General features: G+C 39.2%; 1 protein-coding gene across 2 annotated transcripts; it reads right to left on the bottom strand.

Moving 5' to 3' along the window:
* Positions 1-53: 53 nt before the first annotated feature.
* On the bottom strand, positions 54-18,710 carry LOC124257274 (protein draper-like). 2 transcript variants are annotated; one of them, XM_046691294.1, is made up of 9 exons: positions 18,627-18,710; positions 11,662-11,714; positions 11,016-11,300; positions 4,198-4,341; positions 3,371-3,470; positions 1,960-1,980; positions 1,679-1,692; positions 854-904; positions 54-397 (listed from the first exon to the last, which is right to left on the bottom strand). In XM_046691294.1, the coding sequence occupies exons 2-9, from the start codon at positions 11,696-11,698 to the stop codon at positions 339-341; spliced, it is 711 nt and encodes a 236-aa protein (XP_046547250.1). In that variant the 5' UTR covers positions 11,699-11,714; positions 18,627-18,710; the 3' UTR covers positions 54-338. The 2 variants fall into 2 exon arrangements, with proteins under 2 accessions (XP_046547250.1, XP_046547251.1); XM_046691295.1 differs by having other exon boundaries at positions 3,371-3,467.
* Positions 18,711-20,006: the final 1,296 nt, after the last annotated feature.

The following is a 20,006-nucleotide window of genomic DNA, read 5'->3' as shown; positions in this document are numbered from 1 at the left end:
TCATGAGGTAGAACAGAAACAAATGTTCATTGTATACATGTACCTAATAAATATTTTCCAGTATCCATCATTCTTTCATTGTTTGATAAAATGAGGCAGAAAATGGATCATAGAGGAAGAAAAACATTCATTATGCATTTCCTCAGAGTAAACTTCATGATTCCTGTTTTATATGTGTAAAGAAACCTCCTCCTTTGATGAATATAAATTGTTTTGTTTTGTTGGTCATCAAACCAAGTCCCGTCATGCAATATGACCTTTCAGCTCAAATTCCATCTTTATTGTTGCATCATTTTATGTAAATGTGCAAATCGTCCATTAGACCAATAGTTCGTCTTCTATCTACCTTCATTCATATTTCCAGTTTGTACTGGAGTCTCCCCGCTTGAAGCTCCTTCTAATTGCAGAAAAAATAAATTTCATTTCATACATGTATGTTTTTATACTTCCAGTATATATCCCGCACAAATGTTCATTGATTGTAATTACATAATGCAAACCGGAGGTAAATGGATTATAAAGAAAGAATAACATCCATTGTGCATTTGATTACAGTAAAATTCATGACTGAATTTGGTGAATTGATGAATGCAATATATATGTTATGTTAAATGTTATAATTTTTGTCAGTCAAGAAAACAAATCATGTCATTTCAGCTCAAATCTCATCTTTATTGTTGAACAGGTCTATGTAGTGTTATGAATTCAGTTCTCGTGGCAAGAAATAACGAAATAACGAAACAGAAATGAATGTGAAATGAAGTGTATTCCTGGACATAATTTCTATTCAACGCGATTTCTTTGGTTTGTTTCATTTATTAAAGCTTCATTCAGAAGGCGATTCTGACTTTACCTTCATCCGTGTGTCCACGGGATAACAGAAGCTCCTCGTTGAATGAAGCACCTGGGGATGAAGAAGTAGACTTTGTGAGATTGGGTTTGTTTTCAGTCTTGGAACATTTATATCACAGCATGTCAACTAGATGGGGAGATGAAACACATTTATGCAGATCCACGATTGTAAAGCAACGCTGGCATGATGCTGACATACGTAGAAAAGACCCCACGAACCTCTACACTGAAAATGCTCGGAATTTGACAGTGTTTGGGAGACTTTAAAATCACCCACTTTCTTTCAATATTGTTTGCAGTATTACATCATGAGGTATGGTTTAGGTACAGAATGATAAATGTGACTAGCGGACTACAGATACAATGCCAGTGTATAGACCGTGTGTGGAGACGTTAACATCAGGAACGAACACTGTGATAGGGACATTGATATTCTACACCAAACCGACGTAAGCGGTAGTAAAATATACTCATGCTACTCCACTGAATAGATGAAGATGTGAAACACCGAGGGTAAAGCAACTGTATGGTAGAACCGAGACAGTCTTTACTTACTTTACATGCTGAACGAAGTGCCACAGCATCGTTGCTAACCGGATTGTTTGCGATTTTGTTTCATGTTTTGTTTGTTTCTTGTTTGGCGATTCCCTCAGCAATATTCCAGCTATATGGCATCGATTTGTAAAAATGGAAACTTGACCAGATAATACAGTGATCAACAGTATGAGCATCGATTTCCGCAACTGGGATACGATGACATGAGGCATCCGAGTCATCGAGCCAATTATTGTCCTGGAAAAGTTCCAAGAAAACGCGAAATACTCACCCGCATTTTGTGCACTGCAACAAAGAAAAAACATATAAAGAATAAAATGATATATATTCCAGACATGTGGACATAGGCCCTACTGTAAGCTCAATCTCCTGAGATTACTATGGTGTCAACATTCCATAACCTCCATCCATCCATCCATCTCTTCATGTTTACGACTGTGTCAGATACGTTCATTCCAAGAATCCTTAACCTATGTATGTTTGCACATCATAAACAGGTCAGGTATCACAACAGGTAATGACAAATGTGAAAAGAAAGTGATAATATATTACCGATTTTTCCGTCTGCGCCATCTGCAAAAATAATATCACACATACTTATTGAATTTGTCATTGCAGTTTGACTACTTTTAATGCTGGTATGTATACATATTCCAGACATATGAAGAGAAGCCCTATATTAAACTATACATGTACATACATTCGCTTGTTCCTTCTTTCATTCATCCATTCATTCAGTATTTAGTTAAAGATTTTGAGATTATGAAATTGTTTTTTTCCGACATTATTTTACTAAATGCTAAAGAATATTTTCATCAAACGTTCTTCGACATGTTAAAAGTTCCACCTTTTTTCCATGTATGAATTATATAACGGAATCATACTATGCAGAATGAGTGAATCATTAAAAGTGAGATAAATGCAGTGATGAATTTATTAAAAGCAAATCACAGAAACGGGTTGTTTCATAATAGCGGACGAGGGTTACAGTAGTGTCTCCTGCATAATAGAAACACTTCTGTGTGCGTGAGAGGTAAAGAGAGAGAGCAAAAGAGAGTGTGTTTGTGTGTGAGAATGCATTTGTGTGTGATAGCATGCACGTGTGTGTGCGGTTACAATAAGTGCAATAAGGGTGACAGAGCAGCATTGATGATGATACTCCCTTCTGGCAATTAAACATATGCCTTGCACAGTTCCATTACAACTAAGGGGGAGTTGAGGAAACTATTTAGTGTGCAATTATATGTAGAAATATAACCGAGCAGAGATTCCTTTCGCTGCCTAGTGCCATGCTTGTCAAACCTCTCTTGATTCCTCACTAGGTCTGAAAGACGTCCACTGACAACTGAGCCAACATATCCTGATTAAGGATGCTGACGGGGCAATGACGGTTGAGGAAGGTGTGCTCTCGCAGCAACATAATGGATACAAGAAGTGTGGCGTTCAACACCAAACAGTTTTCCTGTTACACTTCAGACATGAACAACGAACCCATGTCACCTCTTATGTTGACTTTATGGCAGCTATGGAGAAACCTGTCCAACAGCTGAGGTGATGGACCTCAACGAAACCGGTTAAAATCGTTCTAACCCTGTTGGCAAAGATGTCCCAATGTGGAAGGCGATTATGTTGAAAGATAATATGTTGTGTTTTTATGTCATGTGTTGTATTTTCTATGTGAGGGATAAAGCTGTAATCATCTGTCGTAGTTCACATTCACTTGTGTCAATGTTAATGTTAAGTCAACGCCAGTTCTAGAGTCACAATTTGCCCTTTCTTTAAATAGCTACATGTGCCTTTTTCCCAAATCTTGTTTGATCAATTGTTATCATTCAAGGTCGTAATAAAGCCTAAAAAACATACACATTACACCAGACATCAGATTGATGTTTGAAGCAACAGTTTTACGTGCAGCGTATGACTGACTGACTACCCCACCGCCCCATGAAGCATATGAACTTACAATAGGACCACGACGACTGCGGCGAATACAGCTACAACCAGGAAGACAGGAACCAGTATGGCAGCCAGATTGTCTGCTTCTTCCTTGATGTTGCTAACTACTGTAGGCAAAGACAATATTTATCACAACATCCGCCAATGATTTGACTATACTCGCCAGCGTTTTTGACTACATCCGTTCAGTGACTACATCCGCCAAAGTTTTTGACTACATACGTTTAGTGACTACATTCGCCAGTGTCTGACTACATCCGTTCAGTGACTACATCCGCCAAAGTTTTTGACTACCTTTGCCAGCAATAAGGTTTCTCTTCTCTTGACATACATTTAAGGAATATTCAGGACTTTTTATGAAAAGGTAGCAGAATTAGACCTGTTTTATCTACCTTAACAATCCAACATTAAAGGATCAAACTACTTATAACATTTTGTTACTACATTCCTTATTATTCCAATATACCTGTTTAAAATGTGATACTATATATGTCAAAATGAAAATATGTTCCTATCATTCAACCTATATATTGCCCTGAATTCGGTGTGTTGACCTGTGACCTCCATAGAGGTGATAGAGATGATTGAAATATGTACAGTGTAACTACATCTAACTCACTCACTCACTCACTAATCGAAGGTTACAGACACTGCTTCAATGTGGCTTTGCAAATAAACATTGTCACCGCCAAAGGTCTCTGATACATTTTGTAAAACATGCTTATATGGTACAGACAAATGTGACAAAGATCCATTGTATTCTGGTATCCATACACTTTTCTACATATTATTCATTAACCACATACATCTAGATTACCCATTATATCTCTGTACCTGTCGTGATGTTACAGATCTCTCTTGTATAAGTCCCATTACAGCCAAGTACACAGACTCCAGTTGTTTGGTTGCATCTTTCCTCCACACAGTTGCTGCTGCAGGGATGTTCACACGTATCTCCATACCAGCCACGACCACACTCTGGACAAAGAAAATCGATGTCTTGATAAATAAATCAGGTATATATTTCAGGAACTAAAATTTAATGACATCCAATTAACTGAAAATCTATAATATAAAATAAACAAGATTTTTTTAAAATAATATGGATAGGAATTTTGTTTCAAATGGACACCATGGTGTTCATCAATGTGATGTACAATACCTCGGCGATATGTCAGTATTTAACCAGCTCAGATTAGGATGCGAGACAGGTTATGCACACATTGATGCTTTTGCGCAAAGAACTTTTTTCTTTCTATTTCCATCCCTCAATTTGTTACACTTGTCTGTATACATACAAAATACACATATATGCATAACCGTCTACATGTGCATAGATACATTTTCACACACACACACACATACATACACACGGACATACATATGAGCAAGACGCAATGTATATCGTTTGCTGCTAACCATACAAGTGTTTGTTAGATTGAAAACAAAACTGAATGAACATGAATTATCTCCCTTTAACTGCTCTCCGTAGATTGTAAACTGGCCATACACTGCATTTCTCTTTCACTGAAGATTGTTCTCTCCTGTCTTTGGCAACGAAAACATTTTTTTCATGCTACCGTTATCGTGTGGACACTGAGTCATCAAAAATGAGTTTTGCCTATCTATTTGGACGTTTAACTTCAAGCATTCCCACAGCATCTTTGTCATGCATGTACATTGAGCAACATCCTTTTATTCACCAATACAAGGATCCTTGATGTAGCTGTCCAAGTTAAAGTGTTGACCACAAAACGGAAAAGGATCCCGGTAATAATATTTTGAAAACAAAAATTCACGTGGTCATTATTATCGTGCTGTAAACATTTACTTCAAATCTTTAACCATCAATATATTTGTTTCATCGTTGTGTATAGCAACACAGTTTCATTTCCTGAATCGCGTTTCTTGATGGGTTTTTTGTAGTTTTTAAATTTGATGATAAATAGGGAAACAATCTTTGTCTTTCCGTGACATTTCGTTTCGTTCACGTACATTTTATATAGACAGTTGAGATATTAATACATTTGTGCACCAGATATGTATGAGAACTTTACCCAAACAATGGATCTCAGTTTTATGTCATGAAGAAAAGCGAATAATTACGGAAATATAAGGTATGGAAAGTGAAATAATTAAGCCACACATATTAGTCAGTATTACGTTACATATCAGTCAATAATGAATAATGTGAACATTTTATTAACTTATGTCTTCGAATGTTTTGCCCAAATTGTAATCTGGAATTTCTTCGCATATGTCACTTAACTCTTTTTATATATATGAAATGTAAATTTTACTTTAAAAAATGTTTTCGTAGGTCAAGTTTCGATTTGCTTTTAGCAGAGATTTGTTATGGATGTGAAAAGGCGTTTATCGCTTCTATTTAAATCAACTCATGACATTGTCTTTTGTGAGAGTGTTCAGACTACACCATTGTGAAAATCATAAAGTTAACATATAGAACTGTAATCTTTGGAAGACTACATACAAGACAGGTCTTGTGTTTTTCCACAGAAAGAACAACTTTAGACATGCAGAAAAATACCATGTGGGTTATTCAAACTCGCGATTTACATTCATTGACTTTGTTGAAATTTGTCACTAAACGTGATGAGCCCATGAGTCACACCTCTAACCTCCAAGACACAATGTCATTCGAGAGATGATATGGAAATGTTAGTGTTCTTCATTAGTTCAAGCTATTGGAAATTTTGAATCCGACATTCGTAGAAGACATAGACGTTCCCATGGGCAAAAAACGCGCTCCCAATCATACCAATCTCGGATTTTGTTATCTGTAAAGTTGAATTTTTAAACTTGCATGAAAGTTTCAGAAAAATGATTCACATTCAGCTTCATGTGACGTGATGTGAAAACTTTCAATAGTGGTCAAATCGCCTTCATTGATTTAGCCATCTTAACAGGAGAACATGTTCATGTATATACATAAAGAATCCGAGTAAGACTCTATGGCCAGAGGGATGAGGAACACTCTCAAGCAGTCAAATCCCAGCTGTCCAGCCCATAAAGTAGTCATATGGCTCAGTACTCATCACCTCGGATCAAAAGCATTCAAGGTCACATGAAAGCTTTGGCTGCAGTTATGGTTCATTTGAGGTAGACAATTGATGACATCAGCAGAGCTAGCCATACTATGTTAGACAATTGATGACATCAGCAAGGAGCTAGGCATACTATGGTAGACAATTGATGACATCAGCAAGGAGCTAGGCATACTATGGTAGGCAATTGATGACATCAGCAGAAATAGGCATACTATGGTAGACAATTGATGACATTAACAAGAGACTAGGCATACTATGGTAGACAATTGATGACATCAGCAAGGAGCTAGGCATACTATGGTAGGCAATTGATGACATCAGCAAGGAGCTAGGCATACTAAGGTAGACAATTGATGACATCAGCAAAGGGCTAGGCATACTATGGTAGACAATTGATGACATCAGCAAGGAACTAGGCATACTATGGTAGACAATTGATGACATCAGCAAGGGGCTAGGCATACTATGGTAGACAATTGATGACACCAGCAAGGAGCTAGGCATACTATGGTAGACAATTGATGACATCAGAAAGGGGGCTAGGCATACTATGGTAGACAATTGATGACATTAGCAAGGGGCTAGGCTTACCATGGCAGACAATTGATGACATTAGCAAGGGGCTAGGCATACTATGGTAGACAATTGATGACATTAGCATGGGGCTAGGCTTACTATGGTAGACAATTGATGACATTAGCAAGGGGCTAGGCTTACTAGGTTTGGTTTTTTTATAATTCAAGAAATGAAAACTAACTTTAGAAATGATGATGAAGATTGTAGAATATGTTCCACATGTGTATCGTTGAGAATTAGACTTTTTGTGTTTCACCTAAAGTATGGGTGTATAAGAACATAAAATGCAATATCAACGCTAAAACAGATTTTAAGGGGTTTTAGTACAACTATATGACCATGAGCAACTGAGATTATGTTCCTATGAACTGCTCGTCAAACCAATACAACCCTATGGTGTACACGTCATTTTGGATCAATGAATTTATGTTTTCTCTCAAAGTTTGACAAATCGTTTTTCTGAATCTGTTTCGAAATACTGATTGAAGTGAAGTTGAAACATGTTCCGCCAATGAATGTTTTGTGCGAACACCTGGTATTGTATTTAATAGGTATTCATAAATACATGATGATGTTGTCTGAATGTTTTGTGCGAACACCTGGTATTGTATTTAATAGGTATTCATGAATACATGATGATGTTGTTTGAATGTTTTGTGCGAACACCTGGTATCGTATTTAATAGGTATTCATAAATACATGATGATATTGTCTGAATGTTTTGTGCGAACACCTGGTATTGTATTTAATAGGTATTCATGAATACATGATGATGTTGTCTGAATGTTTTGTGCGAACACCTGGTATTGTATTTAATAGGTATTCATAAATACATGATGATATTGTCTGAATGTTTTGTGCGAACACCTGGTATTGTATTTAATAGGTATTCATGAATACATGATGATGTTGTTTGAATGTTTTGTGCGAACACCTGGTATTGTATTTAATAGGTATTCATGAATACATGATGATGTTGTCTGAATGTTTTGTGCGAACACCTGGTATTGTATTTAATAGGTATTCATAAATACATGATGATGTTGTCTGAATGTTTTGTGCGAACACCTGGTATTGTATTTAATAGGTATTCATGAATACATGATGATGTTGTCTGAATGTTTTGTGTGAACACCTGGTATTGTATTTAATAGGTATTCATGAATACATGATGATGTTGTCTGAATGTTTTGTGCGAACACCTGGTATTGTATTTAATAGGTATTCTTGAATACATGATGATGTTGTCTAAATGTTTTGTGCGAACAGCTGGTATTGTATTTAATAGGTATTCATGAATACATGATGATGTTGTCTGAATGTTTTGTGCGAACACCCGGTATTGTATTTAATAGGTATTCATGAATACATGATGATGTTGTCTGAATGTGGGAATAGGTATTCATGAATACATGATGATGTCTGAATGTTTTGTGCGAACACCTGGTATTGTATTTAATAGGTATTCATAAATACCTGATGATATTGTCTGAGTGTTTTGTGCGAACACCTGGTCTTGTATTTAATAGGTATTCATAAATACATGATGATGTTGTCTGAATGTTGGAATAGGTATTCATAAATACATGATGATATTGTCTGAATGTTTTGTGCGAACACCTGGTCTTGTATTTAATATGTATTCATAAATACATGATGATGTTGTCTGCATGTTGGAATAGGTATTCATAAATACATGACGATGTTGTCTGAATGTGGGAATATGTATTCATAAATACATGATGATGTCTGAATGTGCGAACAGGTATTCATAAATACATGATGATGTTGTCTGCATGTTGGAATAGGTATTCATAAATACATGACGATGTTGTCTGAATGTGGGAATATGTATTCATAAATACATGATGATGTCTGAATGTGCGAACAGGTATTCATAAATACATGATGATGTTGTCTGAATGTGGGAATATGTATTCATAAATACATGATGATGTTGTCCGAATGTAGGAATAGGTATTCATGAATACATAGAGATTACTAAACGAGTGTCTGTCAGATACCATTTATCTTACAACGAGTTGTTTCAAAACGTATTTAACGAGCGAAAGCGAGTTAAATACGTTTCGAAACAACGAGTTGTAAGATAAATGGTATCTGACAGACACGAGTACAGTAATCTGTTTCTTACACACCATAAATCGTATCATTTTATGGTCGAATAGATTCAAATTTCATGTTTTCTAATCGTAGGTGCGCAATAATACACAACACAACGTTTATGAATGAGTGACGTCACTTGGCTTCCTAATCACTACTCATCCCCATGGTGACCCTCCACAAAAAAGTTTCTGCCACCTCTTCGCATCATCAAGGCAATGGTGATAATGATAACTAGATAAGATCACTGAAAATTAATTAAACCCTCTAAAACGATGATGTGGATGATTTTAATTCTTACAAGCGTAAATATTTGAGCGTGTGACGTCATCGTTATCGCTTGGTGGTTGTCGTCGTCATCGGAATATTGTTTTGGATATCTCTGCACATTGGGGATCTGTACTTGTGTACCAGTCTACGCTCAATGTTCTACCATCGACCGGGGCCAAAGGTTTTGAGTGTGTGTAATTAGGTGCACCCAGTGTGCTTGAATGTGACATTGCTGAGGTTACGTTCACTGTCAATGGGGGACTACTCTTCTTCGCAACATCCTTCTCGTTTTCCCGAGCCAGAAACTGCCACTTGGAATGTAATGGAGTTTACGGAGTTTTCAGTATGAAATGTGAGTTGATTACATCCTGTAAGTTATCAAGACATAAACTTTTCATTATCATGCGTCAGAGGAATATCTTGAGCAATGACTTATGTGTAGATCAACCGTTCCTGTACATGTTCGATTGAACAGAACGGACGTGTGCCGCCATTTGCACTCATGAAGCCTTGCAAAACGTACCATGTTGTACATTGTTTCAACGAGTGTGTTTTGGTTCAGATTGTCATGAGTGATTTTGATAACATTAGAATCACATAGTATCTCGGAGCTGGAAGTGAGTCTCCATCATATGTATCAGTGAAAAATGTCATCTTCATCAATGCATCAAAGAAACAACGAGGTAAATTGATCTCTCGACAGGCACTGACGTTATCGTGTCAGGTATTTTTGCAAGACGACACATGACACTTGTCGCATCTCTCCAGTAAAAGTACCAGTGTTGTACATTTTGAATATTCGAAGGGAATCAAGGGCTTTATGTCTAACGGTGATTTTCACATAATTGTTTACACAGGTATCACAGGTTGTTGGAGCCATTTTGAATTCATGAGTAGAAATCAAAAGTTTTAATAAAAGGAATTCGAAAATAAATAGATTTGTGTTATATTTATTCTACTTGTGACTCATTGTATAAATACCTGTTTATGTTGCTATCGCGAAAATAACAGGTAGGTGTAAAGGGGTATTTTTTGCACGAGTAACAGGTTTCTGTTCGATTGAAGCACGAGTAACTTATCAATGAATTTTAATCAGGAAAGTAGTCCGTCATACCCTGACCTTAGGTCATCACCATGGAGTAGCCAATCACGGGATTAGAAATCGATCTCACACATATGTGTGATACCAGTTTTCTCACATGGGTTTCTCACCCACGGGTGTGTAAGAAATGATGATATTGTCTGAATTGGCAATTATCTACTTTGGTATGGACGGGGTTTATTGTATAGTAACACATTTTATAACAGTCATCAGTTATTGGTGGAGCCTTAGAAATCTTTGAAAAATTAAATCACATCATTGTGTCCATTTTCAGCTTCACACGTCACTGAAAATCAGAGTCGATTGTACAATTGTGACAATATCATGAGTATATATTTGTTTCAGCAGAATTACAGAAACAACAGAATTTATATTTATGGGCAACAACTAACTAAAATGTTCCTAGTAGTTCCGGTTATAAAAATAATGTTGTTACCAAGAACAAAAAGTTATAGATTGTGAAAATGTAGCTATAAAAATTTCATTAACTCAATATTAAACTAAAATCATCGTACGTCGTGTACTGTTACAAAAATCTCCAGTGTTGGTTCCATTGCAGCCAAGTGTGCAGTGCCCAGTTTGCTGGTTACAGGTCCGGTTGAGACAGTTGGTGCTGCAGGATTGGTCACACAGATCACCATGCCAACCACGCCGGCATCCTCCAAGACACTTCCCCGTGTTTCTGTTACAGTACTGAACATTTCTTGATGGAACTAGGGCACAGTTCACAGGACAAGTCAAGTTACAGTGCTCGCCATATTTACCCCACTCACATAGTCTGTCCCCTGGGACGACCAAGACTGAAATAAGAGACAGCAAGAATAAAGACTACCATGGCATCTTTGAAATTAACCACTGACAAGGTAAACCGCAGGCTTTTAATTACAAATATCGATTATGATTATTCCAATTACCGTGTTGCCTGGTCCGATTCAATTATATACCCCCGATATACTGACAGAATGTCGCATTAAACTAGAAAAACAACAAAACCCTGTCGACATCAATCTGCTGTTTTACCCAACAAGATAGTAAAAGAGACTTGATTGTTTAGTGGTTTTACCAGTAAAGCTCATATCAACTATCTTTAGTGCCCCATTTACCATTAGCTTAACCCAGTGTACAACTATAACTAACTCCTCATGTGTGGAGAGCACTCACAGAAGGTCGGCACCAGAACCGCAAAGATGTTCAACATTGTTGAAGCCGACCACCTGCAACAGTCGAAATGCCAATTCACCAATATATATACATAGTGACGTCATAGCTTAGCAACGCCGTTATACACAGAGTATAGCAACGTCATTCCCATGATGATCACATTGACAGTGCGAAACAGGTTAGAATTGAAGAAATTATGTCTGTACCACACACACAAACACAAACACAAACACAAACACAAACACACACACACACACACACACACACACACACACACACACGCTTTAAAGTACCTTCTTAATAAAGCCATAACCTCTTTATTTTATTGACAAAATTATGGTAGCAAGTTGTAAGTAGTGTACTTCCCAACTTCTAAAATGCCACTCAAAGAAGTTTGTACATGCTAACAGGAACATCATCTTCCGTTTAGTTTCCAGAGGTCCAATTAGCCAAACTAAATAACTCAACGTTCGACATACATGTTATCTGATACGGTAAGATAGAAATACGTCCAGTGGTTACACACTTGTCTCGCTTTTGCATGTGTTTGTGATGCTGCCATTGGTGTGGCAGGATACGCTCACATCTTCACCACGTCTGGAGTCATCTCTATGTGATGACGATTCGAGATAAAGTCAGAACCGTAATATCCTGTCACCAGAGTTAAGTCAGAAGCGTACTATGTTGTAACAAGAGATAAAGTCAGAACCGCACTATCCTGTCACCAGAGATAAAGTCAGAACCGTACTATGCTGTCACCAGAGTTAAGTCAGAAGCGTACTATGTTGTAACAAGAGATAAAGTCAGAAACGTACTATCCTGTCACCAGAGATAAGTCAGAAACGTACTATGCTGTCACCAGAGATAAAGTCAGAACCGGACTATGCTGTCACCAGAGATATAGAAAGAAACGTACTATGCTGTCACCAGAGATAAACTCAGAACCGCACTATGCTGTCACCAGAGATAAAGTCAGAAACGTACTATGCTGTCACCAGAGATAAAGTCAGAAACGTACTATGCTGTCACCAGAGATAAAGTCAGAACCGTACTATGCTGTCACCAGAGACAAAGTCAGAAACGTACTATGCTGTCACCAGAGATAAAGTCAGAACCGTACTATGCTGTCACCAGAGATAAAGTCAGAAACGTACTATCCTGTCACCAGAGATAAAGTCAGAATCGTACTATGCTGTCACCAGAGATAAAGTCAGAAACGTACTATGCTGTCACCAGAGATAAAGTCAGAAACGTACTATGCTGTCACCAGAGATAAACTCAGAACCGTACTATGCTGTCACCAGAGATAAAGTCAGAAACGTACTATGCTGTCACCAGAGATAAAGTCTGAAACGTACTATGCTGTCACCAGAGATAAAGTCAGAAACGTACTATGCTGTCACCAGAGATAAAGTCAGAACCGTACTATGCTGTCACCAGAGTTAAGTCAGAAGCGTACTATGGTGTAACAAGAGATAAAGTCAGATCCGTATTATGCTGTCACCAGAGATAAACTCAGAACCGTACTATGCTGTAAACAGAGATAAAGTTAGAACCGTACCATGCTGTCACCAGAGATATAGTCAGAACCGTACTATGCTGTCACCAGAGATAAAGTCAGAACCGTACTATGCTGTCACCAGAGCAATGTTTATGTTGCTCCTTTATCAATAACATTTCGACATGCAACCTCATGTAGAGTACACTCAGATTTACTGTTGATAGAGACTTAATTTAGAGAGTAAATAGCTGAAAACAACTCGTTGCATTATAAGAACAAATATTCGGAATTACAGAATCAGCTGGTCAAAGATGTTTGGTTTCAGTATCAGTAAGAAAATTTGACGTCATGTCACGTGATACCCGCCTCTGCTCATTAACCGTCGAGTGTTTCCGTAATAGGCGGAAATTCTAAGGCGTTTTTCACGTTTTCATTGCGTTTTTACAAACTTTTTATGAAATTTTAATAACGGAGAGTGATTTTCAGGATGCTTTTTACCACATCATATGCGTTAGTATTCTCCTTTAACTAGCCCCTCAATTGGCCTACACCGAATAATGATAGGCAAGGCGAATGATACATCAGTCAGCATCGACGAGTTGGATTGTGAAGGTTTGATTGATCTCAGATCTATGGTTTCCACTGTATCGGAATGATATCACAAGTCAAGTCTAAGTCACCTCCCGTTGAAGGCACTCACTGACTTTGAAGTGGAAGTAATGTCACCAGGTGATAACATCTTTCCCTTCACTGGATACATAGAGGCTAACATCTACATCCCTTTTATCAACAATAACTTCACACTACCACTACTTGTAACTGGTAACACATAATACAAAAGAAGAGTCCCTTTGGTAATCGGCACCAACCTTATAGATCAGGTAGAAGCTTACGTGGAACCAGTCAACAGCAGCATCCCTCCTTCATGGGTTACATCTCTCCGCTCTCCGGTCCCAAGCCTCTAATGGAATCATCGGTCAAGTAAGACCTACAGATATGTCCCCTATTCATGTTCAGCCAAACAGGATGATGACTGAATATGGACTTGTTCAACATCAACCTGGAAGAACAACAGCAGTTACCAAGCACTTCGACTTGGGCTCGATCAACACACAGGACTTTCGGTATGCCCAAGACTTGTAGATGAAACTCTTCAAGGATTCCTGTTCGAATCTGCAACATCTCTGCAAGAACCATCACCATACCAGCCAAGACAAGACTCTGCAAGTTACATGAGGTCCGTGTACATAGCCAAGTCTTACCACTGAAGACCCAGACACATGCAGAACCGATTCCAGCTCCAACAGTTAGCATCGACCTTTCCAACAGTTGTCTAACAGATGCACAGAAGGACCAGACTTTGCATCAGAAATGGGACTGCATCATGTCGAAGAACATCTTGGACTTAGGACACACCAATGTAGTTCAACATGAGATTAATCTCACTGATGACACCCCATTTAAGGACCCTCACCGTCGCATAATAGCTGGAATGTTTGAGGAAGTGGGGGAGCATTTTCATGAAATGGTAGCCTGTGGATTTTTGCCGGATTAATCATTGGACCATTAAAGATGCCTACTCCATCCTTCGAATTGAAGAGACACTGGATTGCCTCTCAAGAGCATCTTTGTTTTCAAAGCTGGGTTTGGGCTCGGGATATTGAGAGGTGGAGATGAAAGAAAAAGACAAAAAGAAAACAGCATTTTCATTTGGCCCACTTGGATTCTACGAGTGTAACAGGGTGCCGTTTGGCCTTACCGTTTGATGGAAAAATGCATGGGAGACCTAAACCTGAAGGAATGTCTCATCTATCTTGATGACGCCATCATTTTCTCCAAAACTTTAGAGGAGTGGCTTTTCAAAATAACAATGGACTCAAGCTCAAGCCATTCAAGTGTGAACTATTCAGACACCGAGTGGCATATCTAGGACATGTAGTCTCTTGCAATGGGATAGAAACAGACCCCGAGAAAGTCTCTGCACTGACGACCTGACCAACTCCAACTAACGTCCATGAAGTCAGAAGATTCTTAGGCTTTACTGGATACTATTGCCGTTTTGTCAAGGGCTTCGCCAGGATTGCTCGGCCACTAAAGAAGAAGAGAAGGAACTCAAAACCAGATCCCAATTTGAAATGGAACGATGAACACCAGGAAGCATTTGACACCTTAGGCAGGCACCTCACGTCTCCTCCAACCTTAGCCTAGGCCGACTACTCTCTCACTTTTGAAGTCCTCACAGACGCCAGTACAGAAGGAATTGGTGCAGTGTTCTATCAGAAGCAGGACGGGAAGATGAGAGTCATCGCTTATACAAGTAGTGGTCTGAGGAAAAGTGAGAAGAACTACCCTGCTCACAAACTGGAATTCTTGGCACTGAAATGGGCAGTCACGGACAAGTTCCATGAGTATCTCTACGGTAACAAATTCGAGGTCAAGACTGACAACAATCCTTTAACGTATGTCTTGACATCCGCCAAACTTGATGCTACTGGTCACCGATGGCCAGCTGCTTGGATGGATGCTGACGGATTATCAAGAAGGCCATGCTACTCTGTTAGCCAGGAGATACACATAGAACCAACCTCTATTAAGGCCATCTTCTAGAGCCAGGTTCCCCACACCCCTTGCATAGCAGCTGAGAGCCTATCCTTCAACAAAGAAGCTGTATGTCCTGATGACGTTGTTTCATTGACTCCAACCTCATTGTCCTGGAAGAAGGAGCAGCTCAGTGACAAGCATCTCAAGCGTGTTCTCCATCTAGTCAAGCAAGGTGAAAAACCAACAGCACGCCAACATTCACTGGAGGATCCTGTTGTCAGAAGACTAATCCAAGACTGGGACAAATTATCAATCAAAGATGGGATCTTGTACAGACAAGTCAAAGGCACAGATGAACCTCAACAGCAACTTATGTTATCTTCTCACAAGATTATTGATATATTGAAAGCCCTCCACGATGACTCTGGACATCAAGGACGAGACAGGACCCTTTATCTAGCTAAGTCAAGGTTCTTTTGGCCTGGAATGTCCGAGGAAGTGGAGCAATATGTGAAGAACTGTGGAAACTGCATAAGTCCAAGACTACAGTGAAAGTCATCACAACCTATGGAACTTGTGTGCTTAATAATCAAAGGGAGGCTATGAGAACATCCTCGTTATAACAGACCATTTCCCCCGTTATGCCACAGCCATCCCAACTCGCAACCAATCCACCAAGACAACTGCGAGAGTCTTTTTTGACAACTTCCTCGTCAATTATGGTGTCCAGTCAAACTTCACAGTGACCAAGAGAGAAACTTTAAGGGAAATATCATCAACGAACTGTGTCGGTAAACCGGAATCAGGAAGACTAGAACAGCACCTTATCATCCACAAGGAAATGGTATGACTGAGCGGTTTAACCAGACTTTGATGAATATCCTGGGCACTCTCGACAACCAAAGAAAAGTAATTGGAGTGCCATCCCTGGTACACTCATATAACGCCACTAGACACGAGAGTACAGGATACACCCCATTCTTCCTCATGTTTGGGAGACACCCTCGACTCTCTGTAGATGCCTTTCTCGGACTTAGCCTCGGAGAACGACAAACCACGCACACTCAGTATGCCCAGAACCTGAGAAAGAGGCTACAGTTTGCCTCTAGTATTGCCTCCAAGGAATCCAAGAAAGCTGGTCATCGCCACAAACAGAACTATGACAAGAAAGTGAGAGAATCATTTCTTCAACCCAATGACAGAGTGTTAGTGCGCCTAGTTGGACTCACAGGAAGAAGCAAACTTGCTAACAAGTGGGGCAAGGAAGTCTACATCATCCTGAAACAGCCCAATGAGGATATTCCTGTCTACATTGTGAAGCAAGAGAGTGGCAAGGGACCACTGAGGGCTCTATATCGCAACATGCTCGTACCACTCCAATCTGTTTCCCTACAGCCAGCTCTGCCTACACAAATACGTGACTACCCACGCAGCAAGAAGTCTGATTCCCTTCGTGTGAAGGATTACCAAGCTGCACATGAACCTGAAGATGACAGCGAGGAAGATATACTGCCAAGACTCAGGAGTCAGGTAAGTTCAACTGTTTTTGTTTCAGGTGCTGGGTCAGAGTCTATTATCTCTGATCATGGTCACATGTCATGTGATCACCCTGCCGATGCAGCACCTTTACGTCTCCCCAGCACTCTCCTGGATATACTGCATTGCTAGAAGTCCAAGAGGCAGTTATCTCCCCTGACAATACCTCAAGTCCGGCTTCAACGTCGAACCCACTCCAGAGTCGGGGAGACCTTCCTGACTTCGGAACCGTCCAGCCTGGATGAGAGATAATCAATGGATCATTAACTTCGGATCGACCATCAGAGAAGATACAGAAGAGGAGGAAGTTTTTGTGTGATGTACTGTTTATTGTAAATATGTTTGCATTTTTTGGCTCTCTTTGTTCAGTTTGGTTTTGTCTGTTCTTATCTCAAAGGTGGGAATTCCATGGTTTTTGTCTTGAAGGAATGTTTCAGTGTTTGGTTTGTTCCTTCCCAAGACTTGAGTCTTTGCAAGCATCGTGTTGTTTGGTTCATCATTCGTTCGGGCTTCATTTCCTTCATCCATTGGTTGTGTCCTAACTGTTGGGGACAACATTTTCCAGCGGAGGGATGTCGTGTCGACGACCGCCTTTCAGAAGACTGCTTCTCCACTGTCTTATATAGGGTGTTGTATTTGCTACCTGTATTTGGCTCACCACCAAAAGCACAGGCTTCAACACCTGTGACGTATGACAATTTGAATTCACATCCGTCAGCCATGGTACATGTATGGCTGACACAACATATAACTAATGTTGTATGATTTCACAATTCACAGGTAAGCACCCTCTCTATATTCTTTCTCTATTTCATAGTGCTAAATATCTAATCATTATCACCGCCGCCATATAGCTGGAATATTGCTGATTGCAGTTTAAAACTAAACTCACTCGCTCACTCTAATCATTATCAGTTAAGTACCTTAAGTTAGTAAACATATTATTACCGATCGCGCATAAAGTAAACATATCTCTTACGTATCACACACAGACAGTGTATGAAAGTGTAATTATAATCTATTTTATAAACCTTGTATTATTAACACCAACTGCATATACTTTAGTTATATTCTGTATGTGACGTCATCGTTGTAAACATATATGTATTCAATTGTTGTTATAATTATAACGTATGCCACTGTGCTATGATACTATCAATTAAATAATGAATATGCCTGATGAATAGACCTAATCCCAACACACAAGCCTCAGAATAACAATAAAACCATTTCGTCATCGAAAACGAATCTGCCGTTTCACCCGACATCTTTAGCACCTAGTTTTTACTCATTAATGTTTCATCAGCTTTTACACAGTCTATTATCATGTGTAGAATTACTCATATGCGGAGGGCATGGGTTTGTCGACCAAAGGTATGATACTTACAAAACGTTGGCACGAGAACCGCAAAGAGCCTCAGCATTGTTGAAAGTTTACCCAGCTGGAACTATCAGCCACCTGCAACGGAAGGAATATCAATTCATTAATATCGATGCACAGCAATACATACTTGATCAACCATAAATTTGTGCTTCCCTGACAACTTCAACACCCACGCCTCCCCCCGCAACGTTGTATGAAGTAGTTATCAAGTTCACATTGACTGACTTCAACCGCGAACACAGCAATAGGCAACCATGGCTCCCAGCTCTTGAACATTTTGGGGTTGACATTTTATTCACAGGCACGATGACTTCTTCCAGGAGCATTCCAGAGACAGAAGGGTTGAATTGGTTTTCACTAGAGATTATGAAACTGTTTATGTTGCTATTCTATGAATCACATTTCGATACATCTATGCCCGATTTGTTACGATGCAATACCATATAGAGAACACACACACATTTACTGTTAATAAAGACTAAATGTAAAGAGGAAATAGACGGAAATAAATGTTTGTGTTATAACATCAAATGCTTAGAAATACAGAATGAGTTGGTGAAACATGTTTAGTTTCAGTATCAGTTAGAAAGATATGTTCTTTCTCCCGAGGAACATGAATACAAAACAGAAAACATTACTCACAACAGTGTGAACTTGTGAAGGTCAAGGTGACCGTGTATCACATATCACTGGTAATCCATATCGAGGGTATATTGCTTCCCTCACACAAATGTCATGTTTGTGAAACAGACTGACTCAGTTCGGTTTCTTTATTTATCATCATTTAGACTCGAAACTGGATGTGTCGAACTCCTTGTTGTCTCGAACTCATTTGTGAGTCTCAAGTATCAAAATTAATCATCCCCTGATGTGTCGAGTATGTGACTGGAGGAACCAGCATTGACAACCACATCAGTACCTGGTGTAGCACAGATAACAGTTCCCCCTCATACTGTCTGTATGGAATTCTCTGTCATGGAGTCTTCAGCATTGACGACCACATCAGTACCTGGTGTAGCACAGATACCAGTCTCCCCCTTATACTGGCTGTATGGTATTCTCTGTCATGGAGTCTTCAGCATTGACGACCACATCAGTACCTGGTGTAGCACAGATAACAGTCTCCCCCTATACTGGCAGTATGGTATTCTCTGTCATGGAGTCTTCAGCATTGACGACCACATCAGTACCTGGTGTAGCACAGATACCAGTCTCCCCCTATACTGGCTGTATGGTATTCTCTGTCATGGAGTCTTCAGCATTGATGACCACATCAGTACCTGGTGTAACAGATACCAGTCTCCCCCTTATACTGGTTGTATGGTATTCTCTGTCATGGAGTCTTCAGCATTGACGACCACATCAGTACCTGGTGTAGCACAG

This window comes from Haliotis rubra, unplaced genomic scaffold (assembly GCF_003918875.1).
Source record: "Haliotis rubra isolate DU_JTF1 unplaced genomic scaffold, ASM391887v1 Scf655, whole genome shotgun sequence".
In the NCBI taxonomy this organism is placed as follows: Eukaryota; Metazoa; Mollusca; class Gastropoda; order Lepetellida; family Haliotidae; genus Haliotis; species Haliotis rubra.
Note: the sequence above shows the minus strand (reverse complement) of the source record. Positions and strands in the feature narration are given on the sequence as shown.

What these genes read in the sequence shown, in the direction of transcription:
- LOC124257274 (XM_046691294.1), bottom strand. Translation starts at nt 11,698, where the DNA reads ATGTTGAACATCTTTGCGGTTCTGGTGCCGACCTTCT. An exon ending in GGTTCTGGTGCCGACCTTCT is followed by an intron (nt 11,301 to 11,661) that starts GTGAGTGCTCTC and finishes CTCTTATTTCAG; the next exon opens with TCTTGGTCGTCCCAGGGGAC. An exon ending in CCGTGGACACACGGATGAAG is followed by an intron (nt 398 to 853) that starts GTAAAGTCAGAA and finishes TTCTGCAATTAG; the next exon opens with AAGGAGCTTCAAGCGGGGAG.